General features: G+C 44.6%; 1 protein-coding gene across 3 annotated transcripts in view; it reads left to right on the top strand.

Annotated features, from left to right (window-relative positions):
• Positions 1-26,285, top strand: part of TFDP2 (transcription factor Dp-2) — a 751,258-nt gene that overhangs the window by 450,160 nt on the left and 274,813 nt on the right. For all 3 annotated transcript variants that reach the window (XM_069618279.1, XM_069618278.1, XM_069618277.1), the window contains one exon: positions 1,468-1,611. In XM_069618279.1, the coding sequence (XP_069474380.1) occupies positions 1,468-1,611 (144 nt within the window). The remainder of the gene's footprint in view (positions 1-1,467; positions 1,612-26,285) is intronic.

Raw genomic sequence — 26,285 nt, forward strand, 5'->3', positions numbered from 1 at the left:
GCCCTCTCCTTGGTCCACAAGTGCCTTTATGGTAAAGCACCAGAGTATTTGAAAAACAGCCTAATCCTCTACACTCCCAGGAGAAGACTACGCTCGGAAGGAAAGTGTCTGCTGGTTGTACCCAAGTTCAAGCTGAAATCTGGGTTGGGTAGATCTTTTCTGGTGCTGGCACCCAAATTGTGGAATAGCCTCCCTGATTCTCTGCGGTCAGAAGCAAACCACCTTGTATTTAGGAAACGGATGAAGACACACCTCTTCAGATAAGTTTTGGGGTGCTAGTGGCTGTTGGGTCTTCCGAGCCAACAGCTCATGTCATATTATGCCTGTCCTCTTTATTCTCTTTATTCTGTGTCGTATTGTTCAAGCGCCCTGATGCCCTCTGGCTACCGGCGCTATACAAAAATAAATACATACAAATACATACATACAGATTGGCCTGGGAAAGCTGACCAATGCTAGCAGACAGAGGTAGATATAAGCCTGGGACAGGAAACGGGTAGTTTGGGTCTGCATTGGAGTGGAGGAGGACCAAGAGACCAGCAGGTGGAGGGAAGAAACGGCGGAGTGTGGAGTCTATAGTTTGAGAAGGTAAGGTATTGGTTTAGTGAGTGCAAGGGGTACTGCAGTGAGTGAGCATGTCTGTGTAGCAAATTAAGTTAGTTCAAAATAGTGTAAGGGAGTGCCTGTGGAGTGAGTGGGTTAGTGAAATGGAGAGTGGTGTAGAAAGTGGGTGGAATGAAAGGAGTAGTAGTAGTGTGGGAGGACTGTTAGTAGTGTGGGAGGAACAGTAGTAGTGTAGCAGCTGTAGTAGTGGTGTGGAGGCAGAGTATAAGTAGATGAGGAGTGGTGTAGGGGTAGTATGAGGGGTACAGGAGGAGTTGGAAGGGAGGAAGAGGTGTGGTGTTAATATCAAAGGGTGGAGCGAGGAGTAGGAGTGTGTGTGACATTAGAGGGAGAAAGGAAGGGTGGGGAGGAGACCCGAAGGAGGGAGTTAGTAGAGTACAGAGGGAAATGTGAGTGAGAGTATGGGTGTGAAGGAACCACCCTGTACACCACTGAGTAAGTGCCAGGCGCTGTGCCTGCTCCCTATAGAATACGAACACGTGGTTAGAGTAGGGGACGGATAGGAAGTTTTAGGGAGACTATCCTTGGAGAAGGAAGATCTAGCCAATAGGGGTTACCTGGCTATAGATACTAACTTGGGAGTTAAGGAAGTCTGGGCCTAGCCCCCACCAAGCCCTCGTCGTGTCCCTGTGCACCACAAGGTGTGATCATGTGATTTGTAGGTGATGATCAACAATTCCCTGTATATATGTGAATATATATGTGAAAGCATGATGCCACACCGCTCTAAAGATTGCCCAAAATTACAATGGACGCATGGTTCATTCAGATGGTAGCTTTGAGTAATTTACATTTACATATCAAAAGGTTTAACTATAGGTGATCTCCTCTCTCGTTTTGCAGGCTTATGACCAGAAGAACATCAGACGGCGGGTCTACGATGCACTGAATGTACTGATGGCTATGAACATCATTTCCAAAGAAAAAAAAGAAATTAAATGGATTGGGCTTCCAACTAACTCAGCCCAGGAATGTCAGAATCTAGAGGTGGGTTCCCTGGACAGCATTTGCATGTATTTGGAATGTGCAGTTGAACGCAGCAAAACATGATCATCCAATGCTCTTTTTCTGTGCAATAGTGTATGGTCACAATGGGGGTGATGGCCTGACCCTGTTGGCGGCGAGGCTTCCTTAAGGGGGATTGTGGCGCCGTTACCGACAGGGTCGTACCTGCTGCCAAGTGGCATATCGCCATTAGCATCTGTGTAGTTCACACAGGTGCTAATGGTATCTTTTTTTTGTTTAAGTCGTAGAACATTTTTATATTTTGTAGGTTTGAAGGTCTGTTAAATCAGTTAACAATGGTATAACAGGTTTAATACAATAATAGGCTAAAACAATTATGTTGAAAGTTGATAATAAGACACACAGGGAGCAGGGGGGAAAAACAGGACAAGATACGATAGGATAGGTAGATATAGGGGTTGATCATGTTTAAGCATAATAATCTTGATGCTACATGGTTGAACATCATTATTCAGTATTATTGAGGTATTGAATGTAAACATTCAATTTTTTGTTGAATTTATGTGAATGATCTACAGTATAGGCGTGATATTTTTCAATATGGTGGATGGAACAAATGGAGTTCCACCAAGTATTGAAGGACACATTAGAGGCATTTGCCCAATGAAAATTAATATTATGGTAAGCAATGCTAATGAATAAATTAAATAAGGTAGGCGATTCAATCTGCTGCATGCAGGGGTTACTAATAGTGCCAATACACAGAGACAGAGGTTCTTTAAAAAGAAACATTTTTTGTAGACAAATCCACATTTTTTCCCCCAAAATGCATTTACAAATTTACAATAAAAAAATTAAGTGTAGAAAGTCAGCATTTGAACAAAGACGTGATCAACAGTTATTAGATACGTTAGGAGCAATTTTTGCAATTCTCATGGGTGTGAGGAATGTACAGTGTATGAAGAAGAAATTAGTTTGAATTAGATTGGCGGCAACAGATGTTGAGTAATAAAGTTTCCATATTTTACTCCACATCTCAGGGGTGGGTTCGAAATTCCAATCAGGTTCCCATTGTGTAGTAATACTAGAATTTAGCAAATTAGGAAATGGGGATCATTTAAGAATGTATATATTTTGGCTGCTTTGATAGAGGAACTATTGATTAGAAATGTTAGTAATGGGAGGGGGATTTTTGAGTAAGAGTGTTGCTGATTTGGTTAATGATTTGGGAAGAGAAGCATGAAAGGTAAGGTCAGACGTAGGAATATAAAATTGTTGTATAAAGGGGATTGCTGTAAAATTATGAAATATGTGTTTAACTAGTTTGATACCTGAAGAGTACCATCTATGTAGGATTATCAGGTTTAAATGTGTGAGGGCAGGATTTATTGAACCAAAGATTACCAAAACTCCCAGGAGGTGTAAAATTCCCCATTTTCCAAACATATCATAAAGCCTTTATTCTCAAGCAAATAATTGCTTTTTTAAAACTATGAAATACCTCTTTATGACACACCAATATGGATCAACATAGAAGCAAATATTATCGTTCCATTCTCCCTCTGACATTTTTTACCTACATCTTCATGGCCTAATATCACCACGTTTCCCTCTCCACATCTCTTCAAAATCATTTAGAATACTTCCTACCAACTCTTTTACCGAAACTGAACTGGGAGACATGGTAACTTTTTTTTTTAGTTTTTTTTTTTTAATGAACTTCGGGGGCCGGCACTGTGCAGCAGTGGGCCACACAACAAAGGTGCGTGGCTTTTATGTTTTATTTTTTTAAACAAAATAAAAAAACACACTCTTGGTACCTGTGTACGAAACTACACAGGTGATAAGAGGTGAGGGCAAAGGGAAGGAGGTGCTGGATACTCAGGCTCCTCGGAACGCAGGTTTGTACCATACAATACAGCCTATGTTCTGAGCCTCCAGATTGGCCAGCGCCCAATCCCAGGGTGCTAATGACGGTGGCAACTACTTAATATTCTTAACCATGATCAACTGGGCCTGTATTGCATTATTCAACTAATGTTGTAAAAAACTACTACCTCGCACCACAGGGTGTGTGATGCCACCGGTCTAATTATTTTTTTTCCTCTTTTCTTCCATTGAATGTTTCATTGTTTATATAATCGATGTTGCTAAATAGATTTTCGTATTCTTTTTTGTTTTTTATTTTATGCTAAAGGTTTTATTGAAGTTTCATAAGAGCAGTACTGAAACATATTCCAAAGTATGTGGCCAAGTTCTAACAGGATAACCGGCATGACCTCATTATCGAAATATAAGAAATTTCGAAGTGATATAACAGATATTAAACAGGAGTAATTACAAAGTTTTGCAGTCTTTTCCATTTAAGTGGGTAAGGAAGAGTAAGGCAGACATTAAGATATATAACACATGTCTAGTACGAAATGACACACGCGCGCGCACACGTGCACACACGCGCGCACACACGCACACGCGCGCACACACGCACACACCCCCACACACACGCACACCCCCACACACACGCACACCCCCACACACACACCCGCACACACCCGCACACCCCCACACACACACACCCACACACACGCACACCCACACACACACCCCCCCCACACAAAGGCATTGGATCAGAGAATGGATGCCGCTGCAGCTTTGGGCACTTGCATGTGAAGAGATGTCATATGAGTGCAAGAACAGCTTTGGAACCATGGGCAAAGCACAGTCCGCATCGTGTGGGCCTCAATGGTCTGCAAACCTTGAGGTGGCTCCCTGCCATCCACAGGTGCTCTGACAGAACCTTTGCACACAGCGGTATTCAGAAACATTTCTAGTGGGAGTCTCATTTTCTGAAAAGTGGACAAATTGTTTTTCTTTGACTTGCTGCGGACCTCCTCTAAAGTCTGTGCAATGAAGAGATTTTCACCACCACATTTGTGAAAAGGTCAGGGATGTGACCCTGTCAAACGAATGGGGAGGGAACCTAAGGACGTCCTCACTTCTGTTTCCCCAGAATCCTCCTCTCGGAGGACCAGGGAAAGGCCTTCGCTTTTGGATCCCGACCCTGGGCGGTGGATATGCGATCACCTGGGCGGAGGGAACTTGGGGAGAGGACGTCCTTAGATGAGACATGGTATCACCCATTACCTTTTCCAAATTAACCTTCTGTCCCAAAAGCCTTTGTAGCATACTGTCAGCTTTTCACCTTTTCGCCCCTTCAAAATATCCCCTAGAAATAACAATTAAACACTGGGACGAGGAAGAGACCAGCTAGGAGGACACATCCTCATTTGGATAATGCAAACCTCCCTAAACACCACTCTGGTACTGACACGCAGAAGAGTGCTATGGAGGATTTTGCATGGAACAGCATGGCATTTCACCTTAAATATGATCAGGCGATTGAACTAAATGACCTTCATCGGTGATCACTTAGCAAGTGTAATGGATATAAAAATGTGGGCTGCAAAGAGGACACAGCAGGCTGGAGCTTGGAGCCAGCTGGAGAGAGGCGGACTGACGAGATAAGAGCGGGAGACACTGATGCTGGAAGCCATGTTGAGCAAGGACAAGGGACGCCAAGGCAGGCCCAGAGAGTGTCTGGAAGTCATGGACACCCTCCGTGTCTGGCGCAAGCAGGAACCGCGAGGCACCGAAGCATTCCGGGCACCGCAAATGGCTAGGAGAGCGAGCGGTGCTCTCTCCGATATCCATGAGGGAAGAGCAGAGTTATTGGAAGCCGAACGCAGGAAGAGGAAACGGAACGAAGCCAAAGGGAGCTGCCGCCTGAAGCCGGTGAGCGTAAACAGGGAACACTCGTACAGGGGCGCTACAGGAACCTGAAGCAAGCATTATTTGAATATCGAACAAACTGGAAATTGTCTTAAGCACTTTTGAATACTGAAACAAGTGCTTTTAAATCTCAAACGAACTGAAAGTAGTTAAAACACTTTTGAATGCCGAAACAGATGATCTTCAACATCAAACCAACTGAGAGACATTATAAGCATTACTGAATGTCGCACCGAGCAAAAGCAAGTTATGAACCTTTTCTGAAAGATTACCGACCGAACTGAAAGACATAAGCATTTCTGAATGCTGCACGGAGCTAAAGCAAGTTAAGAGCATTTTTTAATGGAATAAAAGTGAGGTGATACAAGTGGCCAATACCACAGAATTAATTGGTTGAGATACATGTTGGCAAAGTCAATTTAATCCCAAAAAGGGTCTGAGAGGAGAAACAAGTATTGACATAAGCTCAGTGTTCAAGGACTTGTAGGTTAAGAGGAAACCTGTATTGGAAGAAGACAGAAGAGCACAAAAAGTGTAACAAAGTGAATGGTGGCCAATCTAGCCATGGTAAAGTGTTGGAAGAGTATAATTCTGATAAAAGGAACAATCTTCACAGTCAAGGAAAAATATTTGTTGATGAAAGGCAGATGAGAAAGGGTATCGGTTGCGTGACCTGTAATGGGTGGACCATGTGGTCTGACAACTGCACCTAGACCTAGTGGCCCTTTTGGAAAAAGCCAAGGAAAGTAACTATAATAAAGCTTGTGTATTGCAACAGTCGCTCAAGTGATTTTGAAGTCAAGAAACAGAGCTATTTTTGTAAACCAGTGAAAAGTACTAATTACAAGAGAGTTTGGAAGTGTCCCAAGGAATTGTGCTGTTTTTTTTTAATCTCTTTTTATTGAATTTACAACAAGATAGAACCCCCCCAACAAGAACTCCTCCCCACCGTGAGACACATCAGCCCAACTCCCAGTTCATTACTTCCATATTCCGGTCACCAATTATCATTGCAAATCCAACAGTTTTAAACGTTGCGGGCACCTAATCAGGAATTGTGCTGTTTTTGATCTGGAAGATTTGAACTCTTAAGGGAGCCCCAATACTTTGTGAACTGTTTGAACTTGAGGGAAGGCAAAGGCGATTGCAAGCCAAGAGCTGGAAGAAGCCCAGAACTTTATTTTGGAACACTATTCATGTTGGTGCTGACATCCTTACACATTGTATGCAGTTAATTGTGAGGGCAAGTGTAGGTTTTGGGCACAGACTGACAATTGATCTGGACTTCCTGACGCAGACTATCCTTAGTTTTTTTAGGTAGGGAAATCCCACCTTAGCATTAGGCAAGTTAGGCCTTACTCCATCCTGACATTTAAATTAATAACATTTTGTGAGTTAAAACTTGAACCTGTTGTCTGTGTCTACTTCATAATGCCTTCAAAGGGGGTAAGATGGAACCTATCCCCCCCAGAGTGTTTGAATATGTCCAGGGAAATGGGTACAATTGCCTCTGACTCAGTACCTCTAGACCAGGTCTCTTTTTCTGAACCACAACTGCCAGAATGCACCTTGGCGCAATCAGGAAAACCGGAACCAGGGAAATGGAATCACGAAATGGCATGGACTTGGATTTTCCATGCCCAAAAGGGATAAGACACCCAACCCACCAAACCTAGATGGACCCAAGGGGAATGTTGGGGAAACTGATAAGACTGATAGTTAAGAGACTCATAGGTGAGAGACATGAGCTCGGATGGAAACAAAACTAACCAGCAAATGAGGCGAATCACAGGGAAAATGAACAGGCAGAGCCCACTGCTGCCACCACACAAATGAAGATTAAAAATGGGCAGGACTAAAAGCCTTTTATTAAAGACTTTCAGGGGAAGTCCCAACCCCTAGGGGAATAGCTCAACCAGAAATTAATGAAGGGGAGCATGTGACATGGAGGACTAATGGGAGCCAGGAGGAACTCCACAACAGCATAGGCTAGGCTGTAGAAGGGCAGCAAGTGCAGAAGAGGTTGACCCAAGAGACCAGCGAAGAGGAACTGGTATGTGTGGTAAGATTCTGGGGAGGCTGTTGGAATGCTCTGCGAGAGTGACGGTAAGGTTTTGGATCTGAGAGGGTGGTCGGTTGGCGGGGGAGGCTGTTGGAATGCTCTGCGAGAGTGACAGTAAGGTTTTGGATCTGAGAGGGTGGTCGGTTTGGGGGGGAGGGAGGAGATGTATATACACATCTCTATTTACTCCTTTGTCTAAGGAAATGCATAATGCCCCCTCTGTGGTTTATAATTTCACAATAAGTCCTATGGAGGAAGTGCATCTCCAGATAACCTTTTTTAACATAATCACTGGTCACCATGCATTGGTAAAGAATTAATGTGTGAAATAAGAACATACTCTCTGAAGGTTCAACATAGAAACACCATGGGAAAGTGTTGGGCTTCTCTGCAATCTTGAAAAAGACTGGCTTCATTGTCAGTAGACGACGCAGCAGAGGCCAAGAACCTGGGAGCAGATATTGTATAGCCTGATAAGAACCACCATGAGGAATGTATTTATTTATGCATGAAAAAAAGAGGTGAGGCACGCACTCTAGTTCCTGGCCAATATATTACCTGATAAAAAGGTTACTGGGTTAAATCCCTTCTTGGTATTTCATATTTATTTATTTAAACGTTCTACAATGGGGCGACATGTTGCTGTTGGGCTGTTCGTGGTGCAATGAGAATCCATCGTGAACCTTGGGTTCAAAGTCTCCAAACATGCCACAGATATTGTCTTGTTATCTGACGATGGGCAAAAGTAAATCATGGATGCATCAAATCGGAGATGTTAAAAGCTGTAGGGTCCAATGGAATGGGTCAGGTCTAAAATACTCAGAGTCCAAAGTCGTCTAGGGAAAATTATAATCCTTCATGTTTGAATCATAACCGATAAGGTAGGGGAGTACATTGATCGGTGGTCCCAACTAAATTTCACAATAAGGGGCCATGACTCTAATACTATAAGGAATATAATGCATACAGTTCTTTTATGTGGTCAGCTCACTCTCAGTACAGGAGTTTTAAATATAAAATACCTACATTGCCTTCTCATAACTTTCCTGTTATTCAAGTTAAGAGAGCAAACCTCTGTGAACTACTATGAAATGCCCACTTAATAGAGGTGAGTTTGCATTCCCAAAATGCCACCAATACAAAGGTCTTCACTTGACAGCAACTTTCTGAGCGATAATCAGGGAGCATTTATTACTTGTAGGATGATATTGGAAAAGGGCATGTGAGCCATAGGCTCCTTATAATCAATTGCAATCAGAGAACTTACCCAAACCTCTGTACCTGTAGAAGTAAAAACAAGACTGTACTTACCTGCAGAGAAACCATGGGCTAGAACAAAGAAAGCTTCTGGATAGGAAACTGCCCCGCTGGGACAACCTGATTAATGCATACAACTTGCATTGTAAAGATGGACCAAAGTTGGTGTATGCATTCAGTCACTCCCACCTGAGCAAATGAGACTGCTTGATTTTGGGTTCATAACCTTTAAATATAAACTATCCTATGGAAAGTATGAACACTTGCTAGGATTCCTCAAAGTTCCTCAAAATGTAGTCGCTACAGATATAATTTCTTCCCTTGATTGTACTCCACTATTAACATTGCGATCGCCCAGACTACGCTTATCGTTCAAACTAACATGTTTGCCTAGACGCCAACATGGTTATGGCAGCCCCAGTCTGAGATTTGTTACCTATGGTCTAAAATTCTAAGGGTTATTCATCAAGAAATCAAACTCTTCACAGCCTCCAACAAATAGTGTTGTTTTGTGTATACTGGCCACAAGTGAAAATGTTTCGTTGGAGTGAAGGATAATGATTTGTTGGTCGTGTAAGATGATTTGACTAACCCTCATGTTTTAGCGTTGTATTGTACCTGGCTGTTTACAATTTGGACTAAATTCTCAGATTGGGGAAAATGTAGACATGACAAAGGAGTCTACTTTTCACCAGCAATGTTTCTCCTTTGTGTGGATGAATCTTTAAACACTCAGTCCTGGGCCAGTGGAGAATTTCTATTGTGCTCTGTCTTGGTTGTTTAGAGGGTGAGATTAGGGCTGTGTATGTGTGCTGGTTCAGCTTCTATATGACCGGTATGTGCACACTTGCCACACATGAGAAATTTGCCTAAAACAAGAGGAAAGCAATACAAACGTTTTTAAAGTTGTGAATTGTTTTTTTGGACCTGTGTGCAACTATATTGTTTTGAAAATATTTGACACCTTCTCCATGCCCAACTGTCTCCCCCCTTGCCTAGACTTTGTCTTCTCGCCTTACTCCTTTTGCCACCTCTCTTCCTTTGTGTGTGTCTGTGTGTCTTCCGTGATACCCTAGGGTCTGGGCTTTACACAAATGTTAAAATAAATTCTGTTGTCCATTTTATTTTTATGATTTGTGTTGGTGCAGATGACGTTCAAATGTAAATTACACTATATTGTATATTTTATAGCACAATAACTTGTTTTACCTGCCTTCACAGGGTGTGTGTTAAAATGCAAGAGATGTGCACTGGATCGTTCAAGTTAAAGCTTTCTCACCTGTGATGTACACATGTTTCCGATATGAGCACATTTTATTAATTTATATATGGTAAAAAGCAACATGTTACTAAATTTAATACGATCATGCCTACAAAGTGCTTTTAAACTACTCCGGTCCTAGTATGGCACTGCATAAAAGCATAATAACATGATCTAATAGGGCGCTGTTGTGGCAAAGTTAGCCCCCAGGACCTATGCGGATTCTAGGAGCTTGCGATCTGTGTCTGTCACTGTTATTTTCAGCGGGCAACCAACCTACTATTAAGCTTATGGGCATGGCCCACAAGACATGCTCACATCACTTTTGTGGACAAAGTGACCTGCGCTTTTCTCAGATTCACACCGGTCAAGAAACAAATCTTGTTGGATTTTTCACTTGCGTGCTTCTTTGTGACGCATACCCCGTATGTGCAAGTTGGAAATATTCCCATGGGGGATGCCGAGGGGGCATACTACAGGGTAGAAACCCCAAGTGGTTCCTTTTTCTAAAGAAATGTAAACATCCAGTCATTATATCCTTTGTCACAACGTCTAACATATCTCTGAGCAAGGAGGTGGTAATGGGTACAGGCCAAGGTCTAGTGGTTGGATTATGGAGCACTAAGGTGAGTCCTCCATGCGTTAATCAATTGGGATAACAGACCCATACAAGCCCCTGAAACCTGCTACCATGATAGATTGTGGACAAAGTCTATCTGCTAGACGGATAAGGGAATGACTGTGTGCCACTAGAACATGATGATGAAAGGGAGGGGATGGCCAAAGCAGGCTTCGGGCGATGGGTGCATGTAGGCCTGGCACAGATGCAGAGGGTAATATCAGAAGCCTGGGAGACCTGGAGGCAAGAGTTACAGGCTGATTATAAACCGGCCTGAGTGTCATGGGTGGGGGGCTGGAAGGTCCCAAGTGGGCCTTGATGGATTGTAGCAGGTGTCTGCATGTGTGAGGTGCATATGTGGCGAGGGAAAGCACAACTAGCTCACAAATGAGACCTGGTAAAGGAGGAAGTGGACCTGGCAGACATGCCAAACGGGGACTGAAAGTCATGTTTCTTTGGTGGGGTGACAGGTAACTAACCAAGCAGATTGCAGATGCTCATTTAACAAGGCAAGGAATTCACAAGGTCTTCCTTTAGATGTGCCTCGTACTGATTTAAAGGGGGCGTGCCCTTCAAACTGCTGCCTGGAATCCTGGCTGTGCTGACAGTTAGCCGTTTGCTCTTTTCAGAGGTTGCATCCGCAGGACACACCTTCAATCCCCCCTTCCCGTGTCATGTAGCCTGCTCAGCCTCTGTAACCCAGATCCCCGATTCCTCCATCCCCTTCTCCCACCATGCAAACAAGCTACTGATCCAAGTGGTCTGGACAAGCACTTGGACTGGGGTATTGTTCGGTTAAGATATTTCGGAATAATGTTTGGATCAATATTCTCGGAAATTAAGTCATGGTGATCTTTGAGTCGCTTTGTGCAAAAACATGACTTCTTTCTGGAGCATATACGTTATAATTTTAAGAGACTTGAACCTTTCCTGTTCGAATTCCAGGTGCGCTGTCTAGGACAATTCGATTTCACTATTTTCACATCTTTGATGGGGAACTTTTGCTTGCAATTTCTAAATGTAAAAGTGCCCTTTTCCCGGTAAAGAGGTGCTTTATTTTCTAGAGAAATCTCCATAAAAGGGCGAAGCCTATCTTGGTGGTTGCATTGTTCTGTTATTTCCACCGCAATAGCTGCACTATTTTAAGTTAAACTATCGGATCCTCTGCTGTGCTTTTGTTTTGAAGTGGCATGTAAGCGCCTCTTGAGGCAAACAATTGCATGAATAGGGAGGTTCATGCATTCCTGGGGGGGGGGTCATACCATTCACACACTTGTGATTCCCTGCTGCTATATTGCAGGGGCACACATGTGAGAGGGAGCACGGGAGTGCAAGCATGACACATTAACCGTCCACCTGACCAGGTGTGCTGATTTCCATTGTGCTCTCATGCCCAGATGAGTGCCCTGAATGTGGTTGGCAACTGGCACTATAAGGCACCGTGGCTCCTCTGATGCCCACTAGACTGGCACCGGAGCCTCCGTCAGCGGCACTCCATGGTGCACATAGCTGATTAGCCGTTTGGCAGGGGTGTGAATCCAGTGCGTGCTTGTTTCGGCCACTTTTGGGCCGAGTAATGGAATGACTAGAATACGAAAGTTATAGAATTCCAACTATATAATGTGGGACATGTTTTAAATGTCTTCATTGCTATTTCAGGGTTATTAAACAATTTCAGGACCAATTGTATATAATTGAAGCATTTTCAGGGAGCTTTCAGGTCTTTTGCTGGTGAGAATCGTGGTATAGGAAAGAATGCTACGATCATCGCTTTTCTCCATCTTCTATGACTTCTCCTGTGCTGCTCCTTTCACTCGCCTTGGGTTGCTTCTTCAATCCATTACAGTGGCCCTTACTAGTGTTTCTTCCCATCCTTTCTCCACGTTCTCGTTCATGTGTTCCTGTCTCTCGATCTTCAGAGCCCTGGGTCTTCTGGCTGCAATAAGAGAAGCTTAAGTTTACACTGCCTGTAAGTTTTGCCTGCATGTATCTGTTCTCAGAGAAGGTCGCAGGTAAGGAGCATAAACCCTATTCTAAAAAGTGGGAAATAGGAGTATTTTCAAGAAGCTTGTCGGGACAGGGGACATGGTGACAAATACCGGGCCTGCCCTCGCTACCCCCAAAACCAGGACGTCTGGTGGTAACTATCTATGTACTAGTTCCTCTCTTTGTATGGAGTGTTGCCCAGAGCAATTGCCAGAGGTTTAAGATTAATTGTAAACCTTCCAGCCATCACCTCTTCGTTTTGCTTTGTCACCCAGTGTGTGACGGGTATGCCCAGATGTGGATCCTGTGCCTGCTGGGCCTAGACACGCAAGCTACTCCTCACTGATGTACACAAAACATGTCTGGGGATGCTTGTGGATATTTAATGAGCAAAAGACCACTTTTTTGATAGGGGCTTGTGGGATGTGGTCAGAACATAATGAGAATAACAGTTTCCCAAAAAACAAGCTACCTATTGGTGTCACACACTTAGACTCTAGGTCTAGACAAGGATTTGGCACATCTTAGAAAAAATCTTCTGTTGAAGCAAATATCACAAGATATAACACATAGGCTAGTATTTTGCCATAAATATATTAAATTTTATTCATCTTCATAAAATATTGAGCCCAGTGGGTCCAATTATTAAAAGAAAACACAGAACAATGGAGATCAATCACAATTCTGTTAGACAGCACAAAATATTCATATAAAGATGATTATGTGAGTAAACTTGCTTCATCCTGTTCCTATATCAAGAACACTATTGTTTTATCAAGGTGGTGTTAGTAATTATATAGGTGACTTTATCAACATGAATATTTTCATAGTGAAGATATTTCTAAAGTCCCCAGTTGGTACAGTGTGTGGGCATAAGCCCATCTATACAAAGTGTCGACAGGATGGCTCTGTTTCCAGCCTTATAAGCACAAAAAACAACAACGTTTTTTTTGGCATTTATAGATGACTGTTGTCCATTCGGCCAATATAGAACCAAATAAGGCTTTCATCAGGACACGTTAGAGAGGTGTTTTTGACCCAGACCACGAGGTCTTCACAGTGGGTTTCGAATGTTGACTGGTATATCTCTACAAACAGACAAACAAATAGATTAAAAACTAGCTGTGTTCGAAATATCATTCATAAACATGCCTCATCACCATTTCTATGACCTGCCCTGTCTTCTATTGATCATTGTGCACCCAAGAAGAGATCTTTACGTGGTTTCCCACGTATGACTATGACAAAATTGAATTAAGTGAACTATTTTATGTAGTCTTTATTACCACTTTTGGAACATCTTAATGCGCATCAACATTTACTATTTTTGCATAATTCTATTTCTATTGATCATTTCATTATGACACGGTGTTTATTTTGATATATTTTTAGTACCTTATAATGTGGCTGAAGTTAAATAATCTTCAAAAAAGGTTGTTTCGAGGTTTTAGGATCCTTCCTGCATTTCTGTAACAACGGAATATGTCAGGAACTTGCCTACCATGATTGAAATGGGAAAAGAAGAAAAAAGTGCATGTAATGCACGTGAGATGTGATAACGCTATTTCATACAACATCTAAAGGTGGAGACATGTATAACTCTTCCTACCTTCCGTGAGCAGTAGATGCGCTGCCTTCGGCGAAGAATTACTTAATGAACGATCGGCGTGATGCAGGAATAATGACCTCTGTTTTAGACGCCGTTAGAGGAACTCCCCGTGCTGCAGGATAGCGGGGGCACATAAGGAGTTTGTAAAATAAAACGTCTTTACTGTGTCCTACGATGTAAAGAAACGCTGCATGCAGGCACACTTACTATTGCGAGGGGAACGGGACTGCTGCTTGTCTCCCTCAGATGATCGCGTTGTCTGTATGGAACGTCTGAATGGTCATGTGATCATATTTACGCCTTTCTAAAGGTTAAAGACCTAACGCTGACGTGATGACGTGTTGTTTCTAGTAGCGGCTGAATAGATTAGAAAAATGACCCGGCCATCTTGGAGTGACTTGTTGTATAGCTAATATGCCACCATTTCAATGCTTGTGGCCTCGTGCAGAAGGGATGTGACCTGGAGGTTAGGGCTGCACTGCCCCTTTGGGTGTGGGACCTATCCTGATTTACATCTGGACTGTTCCCTTTCAGCAGTGGCCTGTCAGGCAAAGAATGATGGTCTGGAGGGATGCTCAGAGCAATTGCCAGAGGTTTAAGATCAATTCTAAACCTTCCAGCCATCTCCTCTTAGTTTTGCCTAGTTCCTTACTCCCCAGAGGTATGCCCTGTTCACTGAGTGATGCCAGATTCCCTAGAGCCATCATTGAGGATAACCTTACTCAGTGTCTCTGTTCTAGGTAGCGATGTTGGCTCTCTCATTCCACCCTGCAACCAATGAAATGGGAACGGCATCCCCTGTCCGGGTTCCACCCATTCCAAAGCCTGCTTCCACCTCAGTGCACCTATAAGATTATTTTTCTTCTGCAGCTTTCCTTCGCCTAGCTGCAATACCTGCCGCTAGCAGGGGCGATTTTCGGGGGTAATTTTTCTTTTCCTAATGTTTTTTTTTTTCATTCCAGTTTTCATTGCACTGTGGAGACCCGAATCATCTACTTGAATGGCGTCTTATTTGGTTTCGTGGTTATAGAAGCAGTGCGCCTTCATGCTGTTTTAAAATATTTATCAGAAAGGAGCTCGTATTTGAATATTCATAAAATATCTGTTTTTAATGTATAGTGTGTGTTTGAACACACAGATGATCCATGAGCCTCGAAGGAAAGTCCAACATGTTGCTAAATCATTGCAAATACAGGAGCCATCCTAAAGATATATTTAAATTCAATGTCATTTGAGACCATCGGCGATATTTTCCTGTCCTGTGAATAGAAGAGGGGAAACTGACGTATGAGGCAGGACGAGCTTCTGCCATTTGACTGAAGGTCCCTCGTTAGAGTCAGCTCAGCAGTGGGAACAATCACTGCATCAAATTAACCTCCCGACCCTTATCTATTTTTGACCTAATTCAAATCCCCGAGCCACTGCATAAAAGCGCATGGTAAAAACCCACAACAGCTCCGCTCCTGCAGGCATGTCGCGCGCGCCCAGCTGTGCCTCCACTGGTAGCAAGGCGGAGACGCAGAGCACTATGGGAATGTTTACTGTTGATGCATTGAAGCTTGTAGGATTTGTGCTAATACACCGTTCTTGCGGTTTAGGTTATTGGTTCTAAACGAACATGCTAAAACCGACCGTCAAAAAACAACCGATAGCTTTTGGTGGCACGTGGGAGGCGGCTTTCTACGTCAGTAGAGCGGAAGATTTGTGACGTGGGCAATGCTAGCGATATCAAAAATGTGGAATTGTATGGCATGTGTATTTTGGAGCGTGGCCCACTGCTGGTGCAAGGTGCTGGTTTAAGACTCTGGAGATAACTCTCGTTCTGCCGTATCTAACATTCATAACTTAAATGGTTGCTCAAAAGATGTAATTCAATTATTTTTACATTTGTTAAGCAATCAAATGTGCTCAATCTCAGTTTTACAGGCGTTGCGGCAGAGATCATTGTAGGCGCACCAGGGCTGGATGCAGATAGGGTTCCATGTAATTTTACCGACACCTGTTTTTCCAACGGGTGTTTTGCCGCAGGAGTTTTTCTAAAAAACATAATCACATTTTTTTGTATTTATGTTTTGGGGAGTTCCACCCCCAAACCCCTATTCATTTAACTATCATATTTATTTCCCAACCCTTTATTTGCCCCTCCACCCCTAAAAAAATGTTGGTGAGTTTTTGGAAAAACTCCTGCGGCAAAACACCCGTCGAAAAACGAGTTCTCGGTAAAAGGCCGCTATACTGCAGATAGGCAGTCATGGATGATGGAGGGTGAAAGAGGGTCAGCAGGGAGACTGAAGAAGAGCTGTGTGTCGTCTGCGTAACACTGGCAGTTGGAGGAGAAGGTGGAGATGAGGCCTGCAAGGAGAGCAAGGTAGATGTTAAAGAGCCAGGGGGAGAGTATAGAGCCCTGGGGGATGCCACAGGAAGAGATGGAAGTAGGAGAGGAGAAGGGGCCCAGGATGACTTGGGAAGAGCAATTAGTGAGGAAAGGGGGAAGCCAATCCAGTGCCCGTTCTGAGATACCAAGTGTATATCGTGGAGCCTTTGTATGAGGATGGAATGATTAACTGTGTCAGATGCAGAGGAGAGATCGAGGAGGCTAAGGGACAGCTGGGGAATTGGAGTCCAGATACAGCCTTCTCAGCCTGGAATCAGAATCGTTTTTTTCCCCGGTTTACGGACATGGACCCAGTGCATCGGACCTGCTACTCCTAACTATATACCACCACACCTATAGCTTCGCATATCCAAACTACTAAAACCTGTAACCTCTGCTTCCACCAACCTCTGTTAACTCCAAATTACTTGTACAGTGCATCATTGCTTACTAGCTAGATAAACCCGAATACACCTTCAAAATAGGGATTGTCAGGTGTGTAAATAACTGAAAATAAAGAATATGGATGAGGTGCATTTAGCCCATTCTCACCCTGTCGCAAAATCAGTAACTTTGATGATCCTTTATATTTTGAGGACACCCGATCTCAAGCTGTATATACAACCATGCCATGTTTTGGCTGCCGGGCACATATCTCATCTACCTACTGAAATAAAACCACAGAGTTCTCATTGGAAAGACTCCCCACTTCCCTTTTCAGTGGTATGTTCATGCTCGAAATACGTCCAGTGGATCACACCAGGCCACTGTCCCGCTGGAAGAGCCACTAGTCGCTACTCGCTGGAGAGTACGGTTGAATAAAGCATGGATGCTACCAGCCATAAGCCTGTCTTGTCACATTCACGTTTTTTTTGTTGGATGCTATATGGTCCTAAACATTGACCATGGCACAGTCACATTGGAAAATAACATTCAATAATGTTCTCTGTAACCTAATGATTTGTGTTTTATATTTTCATTTCTTCTGGAATAAAACCTATTTGAGAACAATGCACATTGGGGAAAGGAGAGTTATTCCCTGTTTCATGGATACACTAAATAGCACAGTAGAAAACAGTAGAGCAGCAGTACCCTGGAGGAACAAGGCGTCAAGCAGAAACCCATAAAAAAGAGTGATAATGTGGGGTGCTTGGGGAGGGGACAATATTTCTGCCTTGCAGTGGAGAGTTGTAATGTCCTACCCCCTCCTACCTTCTAATTTTTCGCTGTGAGTATTCAATTCCTTTTTTAGATGGAAGTATTAATTAGTCTGTGCTCAATGTGTTGTAAATCCAGGCTGGCTGCTCCAGTGCCCTTTACAAATCGGCGTGCGCAGCTGCATTGCTGATTAAGCGCCGGCGTTCACGCGGATGACTCCAAGATGCGCCCGTGCCCTAGAGGCCTCTTGTCTCCAGAAATCATGCCAGCCATCTTATTCGTTCTGAGTTATCGAGACAGCGCCTCCGCAAAGGGCAAGATCGCACACTGATGAAATGGAAGGATGCTGCTCTTCGCCTGTGAAATGGCCAAAGCATGTGGCACGGCTAAGGCGTGCGGATTGTTAGCCCTCTGAGTATTTTAGCTCTAATATGTGACTTGCTTAGTCTGTTAATAATAGTTTTTGCTCAGTATATACAGTCTGTGCTGATCCTTTTGAATAGTATCTTGCCAACAGGGAATTCCTTTCTCAGCGCCAATATTATAGCCACTGTCGACACACTTGAAGCTACCGTGAAACAATATCTTATTTCTAGTTGATATTAGTTTTACAATTGTTGGCCGGACAGATGCTTGAGTGGAAAGTCTGGCCGCTGGAAATGTGTAACAATGAAAGCAGATTCGGTGTTGGAACTCTAGAATTTGTGTCGATTCCCTACTGATTCATTGTGTGAATTTGGAAAGAATGCTGTGATTTCCCAGATACGAATGGAGTTATATTAGAAGTGTGAAAAGGACAAAAGAAACGCAATATCAACTGTTGCAAAATTGGTTTCAAAATATCCCAAATTTGATTTTGTGTCCTTTCAAATGTCGCCTTTCCTTTCACTAATAGCACCACGCTTGCTAATGAACAATGCCAGCCTTCTTTTAATGGTGCACTGACAGTGGTTGAAGTCTGCAGGAGTGGTTGGGAGCGGGGCTCATATACTTTTTTAAATAAAATTTGACCATTCCAATCCTTTTATTTTAAAAAGAAACCATTCAGGAAATGGCTTAGTTTTAAAATAAGTTTGGGAAGAAGTTGAAACTTGAACATTCCCTTAAACTTGTTTATTTGGCGGTTTGGATTGCGCGTGGTAGGGGCATGCTAATGGTATTTGTGTGAAACTGGGGCAGGCCAACAGGGAATACAGTTCCATTACTTCTTTTCGTACACTTCAACAACTGTACGCATACCTAATACATCTCCTCACTAATGTTAGCTTTGGGAAAGAAATCATGGTCTCCGTTAGCCTTTAGACAAGCATTGGCGATGCCAAACGTTTTGGCTTTTGTGTTGGCCTGGCAAAGGCATTTGCCAGGCACTGTTCTAATAGTACTAACTGCCCATTAATGATAGCAGTTGCAAAATGGTGCAAGTACCTGGGCATATAATTGCAGTCCCTGGCAAATGTCTGTATAATGCCTATACACATAACAAAACTGTTGGCTTTGCCAATGCTTGTTTTTTTACAGGACACACCCACTTCTTATAATTCATGTCTGAAATGGCTTACACAGGTCTGCCTGCTTAAGACATTTTTATGACACCAGTAGTGCCTTAACAGCTAATAGTAAGCCATTAACTCTCAGAAGACTGCGTTCAAATAACTCATTTAGGCACTTGGGGCATGGCTACGAGGCCATGTAGGACGACATGTGTTCAGAGGAGCTCCTGATGATCCTGCCATGATCCGACTATAACTATGCACTCAGACAGCTGAAATGTACAGAAATCAGAGGCACAAGCACTGGAAACTGCAGGGCACGGCTGGATGTGTATTCCGTGCTGAGAAACAACGTGGCTCACAGACAAAAGCCTTGAGGAGATTGCTGTAGGTCCCCGACAAAGGACCCAAGATGGCGACCTATGGAAGACAAAGGGACTGAAGACGAATATAAATGAAGGTGCCCAGACCGCTACTCAGCCCGAGAAGATGGAGTAATGAGGCTCGAGCCTCGGTATCCAAAATCACTGCTGATGGATAAAAGTCTATCAGCAAGAAGAAGAACAAGAGGCTGCGGTCCGAAGCACAGAGAATATTACGAGAGGAGCGGGCTCTAGCTGCCACCAAGCAGTGAAGCAGAGACTTCCAAAGATGTGTGAAATATTGATGAATACGTCCTGATATGAACCGCGATTAAGCTGGCACAGTGCAGGGGCAGAGATCGGACCCTGGTAAAGAGAGCGAGGATCGGAACGACGCACATGCACAAGATCAAAGCGCTCCCCTTCCTTTGAGCTGAATGCAAATATGGCAGTGCCCACTGGGAAGCCTGGCCTATGGCAGTGCAACACCCCCGGATATAATCTAACAGCGGATAGTAAAGAGAAACCACAACCGCGGCTGCACTGGGAACGGCAATGCGTGGGGTACTCCTGCAGCAGCTGCCCACATAATAGACTGTTTACAAGCAAGGCACAGTCCCGTGCATAGGAGCAGCTGTGGGCCGTCATACCCAGGACGGTGAGAGGAGTCAAGGCAGGAACGCACGACGGCCAGTGGACGGCACACAGCTGTGAGCAAGGTGAGCCCAGGTGATGGAGAACGGCAAATGAAAGGAAGAAACGTGGGGGCTGCCTCATCAGTTACAAGGGCAAATAGCGCTATTAATATGGCACGCAAGACAAACAAATTGGCAGTGCAGCCATAGGTGATGTGCAGCTGGGGGAAGGCATAATTTAACTCTTGCCCACCGGTCAGCTTCCTGCACTCGCCGACGTGGGTATGGAATAACTCCCTGCACAAGGACTGCACAGGCGCACAGCAAGATCAGAGAGACGCTACAGGGGGAGGACCAAGGTGAAACACGCACACCACGTGTGTGCAACAGCATCCTTGTGGAACGGAAGAGAGGAAGGATTTTCAGCTGCTTGGCAGGAGCCTACAGGACAGGCCTGTCCTGGCCAAAACCAGTAAGGGCCGCATGAAAGTTTGGGGTCCATGATACAACCCTTTAGTAGCATAAGAAGATACCACGGACAGTGCGGCTCTGGGAACAGTAGAGCACTGTGGACGAATGAACACGTGCTAAATGGGACTCCCCAATTAGAGGCACCACAGGATAGAGCCTATACCCTGAAACCGATGCCCAGAGAAGGTTGGGCAAGCAAATAAGCGACCCAGACTTAAAGCGCAGTGGCCAAGAGACAAAACATAATGGTGGAGGCGCAGGCGCAGCGGAGGACAAGGGGCTTATACAGCCACTGACAGGCACAAGGCATACCAAGTGGACGAGACACAGAGACGGTGTCGCAACAACAGGGCACATAGTGTACAATATAGCGGTGCTGACCAGCGCAGTGCTACAGTCAAGAGGGAAGGATCCCCTGGAGACGGAAATGGCGTCTAAGGGGGCAAAATCAAAAGGAAGCAACCAATAATGGAGGATTTTGCCAAATTGACTCAGGCTATGGGAATTGTAAGACCCAAGAAGCAAGACATGCAGGGAGAAACGACCCGACACAGAATGATCAACAAATCCTAGATGCCATAGCAGAGTTGAAAACATCATGGGAATGTAAAATAGACCCGGCAATTGCAGAATTGTGGACCTTGCTGGAACAAAAAATGTCAGTGTGGAGGTCAGTCTTCTACGGCAAGATGGTAGATCGCTGGTGGAGCGCACAGTTGTGCTAGGAAAGGATGTGAACGTGAACACTGGTACCTGCACCATGAACGCCAAGGAGGTTTACATACTAAAACGACGAGTGCGCAACCCCGGAAAACAGGGTGGAGGAGGCGGAAGGGCGGCCGCGCAGAAATAATATACACATTGTTGGGCTCCCGGAGGGAGAGGAAGGCTCTGATCCGACAGATTATGTCGAGACTATGCTGCTTTAGGAGATGGATGGTGGGGCACTCACCCAGGGATTCACTGTAGAGAGGGCGCACAGAGCTCAGGCCAGGAGGCCGCCTCCGGGAGCCCCTCCTCGGCCACTCATCGCCAAGATATTGAACTATAAAGACAGGGAGAAGATACTGGAGCACTTCCGCAAAGGAGGAACCATAAGTAGGGGATCGGCAACCATCACAGCGTACCAGACTACGCCTTTTTGGTACCGAGACAGCGGCTGAACTATGTGTCCATTAAGAGGAGGCTACAAGAGGCTGGATATAAATATATGTTGCTTTACCTGGCAAAATTGAAGGTGATGCAGAAGAACAGGGTGCATTTCTTTGAATCCCTCGAAGAGGCGACGGTATGGCTGTATGCGTGAAACTGGCCGGCAGGAGCAGACGACCAGACAGAGAGCAGACAGGATAAGTGAACCTGGGTTTCTCTGAGACATACTTTGAACTGAGCAGGAGTGGTGATGTTTATATACTGTTATGACACAAACTTTAGACTAGAATATAGAAAAAGTAATACGGGGAGTTTAAGGCGATAGGTGCACAGAAGAGCTTTAAGATGTAAGAGTGTATAACAAACTCGGGAGACTCGGAGGGAACACGTTATCATGCCCCAGTAGTTAGTTTAATTGGGATACTAGTAGAGCGGTATCCCCTGCGGAGTTCCTAGTATCGACTGAGTCAGAGAAAGGGACTAGATGCAGGGTAGCCTGAGATCCAAGGGAGGAGCTGGGTAACAGTCTGGGATGGATAGGGAGGGGGGAGGAGGAGGGGGACGGGAAGGGAGATTGGGTAGTTAAAAAGGGGCAAGCCTACAATCACAAGCCATGAAGGAAAATGAGGCAGGTGTGGGTGGAGATGTGGGGCGGGGGAGAGTAGGAAACAGTTAGGATGGGGGACCTGATAATAGCGACTTGGAATGTGAGGGGACTAAACAACTACATTAAATGGAACAAGGTCATGATGTATCTGAAGAGACAGAAAATGGACATTTCACTGCTATAGGAAACTCATCTAACCAGGGAAAAACAGGAAGTGGTAACAAGAAAATGGAAAGGGACAACCCTGGGGGAGCATACTCTGCGTATGTCAGAGGCGTCATAACATGGATAGCGTCAAGTGTCCCGTTTCAGATACTACAGCCACTGTGGATAAAGATGGGAGAATGGTGCTGATAAGAGGGATGGTGGAAAATAAAGAAGTGAGCATCATCAATGTGTGCGCCCCCAACCAAGACACTGCAGTCTATTTTAGGAGTCTACATACCAATATGGGCCCATACATGGACGGTACAGTCCTATGGGGAGGGGACTTTAACTGTACCTTCGACCCGAGGCTAGACAGATCGGATGAGAAGGTCAGAAGGCCTGCCCCAGCAGCGAAGGTCCTGGGTGACCTGCTGTAGGATTTTCAGCTGGTGTATGTGTGGAGAATGCATGACCCGCAGGATGAGGAATACTTGCACTATTCTGCCCCACAAAACCTGTATACCAGACTATTTACTGGATCGGATCTGACAAAATAAGTGACGCAACCAGAATATAAGGCGATGGTCCTCTCGGACCATGCACCGCTGATAGTAACATGGCAGTACTTCCCTCCCAGGGCAAGGGTCCCGACATGGAGACTCGGGGCCAAGGCATTAAAAGACAGTGTTCAAAGAAGACCTGAGGAAGGAAATAGAGGAGTATTTTGAACATAATACCGGCAGTGTAGACTCGGCTGGGACATTGTGAGAGGCATTTAAGGTAGTAGCGAGGGGAGCTGCAATATCAAAATCAAAAGGACTGCAGGGAGGCATAGTATGGGAATTACATAACGCTGAGATGAGGTTAGAAACAATAATGCGGGAGGGTGCGAGATCCCCCGAGGAGGCCGAGACCAGAAACCAATTACAGGAAGAATGCAAGAACCACTGGGAAAAGGCTATGTAATTTAAACTATAAAACATATGTGGCGAGACAGCATGCAGAAGGAGACCAGCCAGGCTGGCTACTAGCCTGGTTATTGAAAAGTGAGACCGCCAGACAAACCATCAGGGAAATGCGGGGGGTGGATGGGCAGATACAGGATACCCAGGAAGGAGTACATTAATGTTTTTTTTAATACTATAATGCACTATATACTGACAATATTGAGGGCGAAGAAATAGACGTGCAGGTACATTAACTGAGATTACTCTCCCTACAATTGATGCGGCTGAAAGAGAGAACCTAGAGGTTCCAATAACGCTAGAAGAGCTAGAACAAGTGATCAAGTCACTGCCTACTAATAAGGCCCCGGGGGCAGAAGGAATCCCGAGTAAGTTTTACAAAGCGTATAGGATGGAATTACTCTCCCCGCTGCTAGCAATGTTAAATGAAGCGTTTAGCACGAGCACATTGCCTGAGTCCCTACGGGAAGCAATGATTATTCCGCTCCTTAAACCCAACAAACCGGACACGGAATGTGGGTCCTATAGGTTGCTCTCGATGCTCAATCAAGATAGCAAAATACTCACGGCAGTGATGGCAAATAGGTTGAGACCATTTATAAATAAACTCATACACTCGGACCAGACAGGGTATATCCCACACAGGAGCATATCGGGCAACCTAAGAAGACTTCATCATGTTATAGAGCAGGCACGAGGTAGCTCACTGGAGGCAGCAATAATCTCACTAGATGCGGTGAAAACATTTGACTCAGTCAAATGGCCTTGCCTACTGACGGTTTTGAAAGAAAATGGTATCGGGCCCATATATATATATATATATAAGTGGGTTCAACTGCTATAAAGCAAACCACTGGCTAGAGACAGAACAGGCGTGACCATATCTGAAAAGTGTCAACTGAGTAGAGGCACCAGACAGGGATGTCTGTGGTCTCTGATGCTTTTTCATTTTAGCATTAGAACCCCTGGGGGCGTACCTGAAGCAGCAATATGGAGAAGAAGGAATCGGCACTAAGGGAGGGCAACATTTGATATCGATGTACATAGATGACACGTTGCTGTACCTGAGGTGCCCCAAAGAGAACTTAAAGTATATTTTGGAGGTTATGGATAGGTACGCGAAGCTGTCTGGCATAACAGTTAAACCAAAAAAGTCCAGTATATTTCCCCTAGGTAGATGCATAGGAATGCCACAACATAAACTGCCGGTCCTACAGATAAAGTGGGAAACGGAGACGTTCAGATATTTGGGAATATATGTATATCACAATACTGAAGTTGAGCATAAACATAACACAGTGTCTAAAATTGAAAATAGCATGGCTTTTTGGGCCAAGCTACCCTTGACCATGATGGGCAGAGCGGCATTGTTAAAGATGGTGGTACTGCCCAGATTGTTACACTACTTTGCGAACATACCATATGAGATACCCAAACGATTCTTCGCTAGAGTACAGAGCATATGTAGGGGGTTTATATGGCACAATTCCAGGAACAGAATAGCGTTGTGGAAGCTACAAAACCCGTATGAATTGGGAGGCGTTAGACTGCCCAATTATGAAGTATATTACCTGGCTAGCCAACTCCAATATGTGGCAAGGTGGCTATCAGAGGACCCTACACCTGAGTCTAAGTTTTGGGGGCCGAATGCACCCCTTATTTCTTGAATGAATGGATGTGGTTGCCGAAATTGCAGCAGGAGGGGAGAAGTAGATTGCTATACCTAGTGGGGAAGATATGCCGTAGAGCATGCAAGTTAATGGGGAACTCGTTCCCGTGTTCCCCATAGATACTGCTGGTGGCGTTGGAGGAAGTAGATGTGCAAATGCGTAGCATCAGAAGTCAGTGGGAACCGATGGGCATAGTGACCGTGGGGGTGTGTGGCAGGATGCAAATGCGAAAGAGATTGACACATTGGTTGAAGACACAGGATTACACCAAGGGCAATATATCACATATGCTAGGCTGGTGAAGATAATAAAAAAGTACATGGCCCGATGAAGTGTTGGCTAGTCAGCTAGAGGCTGTCATAGAAACATTTTATGACATATAGGATGGGGGCCACAAGGTCTCCCGGATATACGAGCTACTGATGTCTAAGGTGGGGAAAGGAGTAATCCAAACAAGACTTGACTAGGAGGAGAGGATGGGGCAATCAATGGGAGACGGGTGCAGGGATACCACATAAAAGGATCAAGGAACGTGAGGTTGCAGCAGATTCAGTTGTATGTTACCCACAGAGCATACATGACCCCTAAGAAGATAGCCAAGTTTAAAAACGCTGGAACAAACATGCCCAAAATGTGGGGAGGTGAACGCAGGAATGGTACATATGTTCTGGGCATGCCCCGAAATAAGGAAATACTGGGGGGAGGTGGCTCACCTCATGGTAGGAAAGGAGATAAACTTGGATGTGAACTCCCCGTGGGCATGCATGTAAACTCAAAGACCTGGCATACATACTGGCTAAACGTAGGATAGCAATGAGCTGGAAAGCATGTAGAAGACCCCGAGCGGAAGCTTGGTGGCATGATCTTCAAAAATGTGTGAATGTGGAAACAACGGTGTGGGAAGAGGCAGCAAACGGAGGAGGGGAGGAGGAAGCGGACACATTGATTGCCTGGAAACAAATAGTGATGACGCTATCTGTGTCCGACTAGGCAAGCCTGGAGGAAGACGGCCCTCTAAGAGAAGGAGGCCCGCCGCACGTATAGGTTGAGGAAGGTAGAAGTGTTTGGTAGGCTCGGAATG

Source organism: Ambystoma mexicanum, chromosome 10 (assembly GCF_040938575.1).
Source record: "Ambystoma mexicanum isolate Mex_15411 chromosome 10, UKY_AmexF1_1, whole genome shotgun sequence".
Taxonomy (NCBI): domain Eukaryota; kingdom Metazoa; phylum Chordata; class Amphibia; order Caudata; family Ambystomatidae; genus Ambystoma; species Ambystoma mexicanum.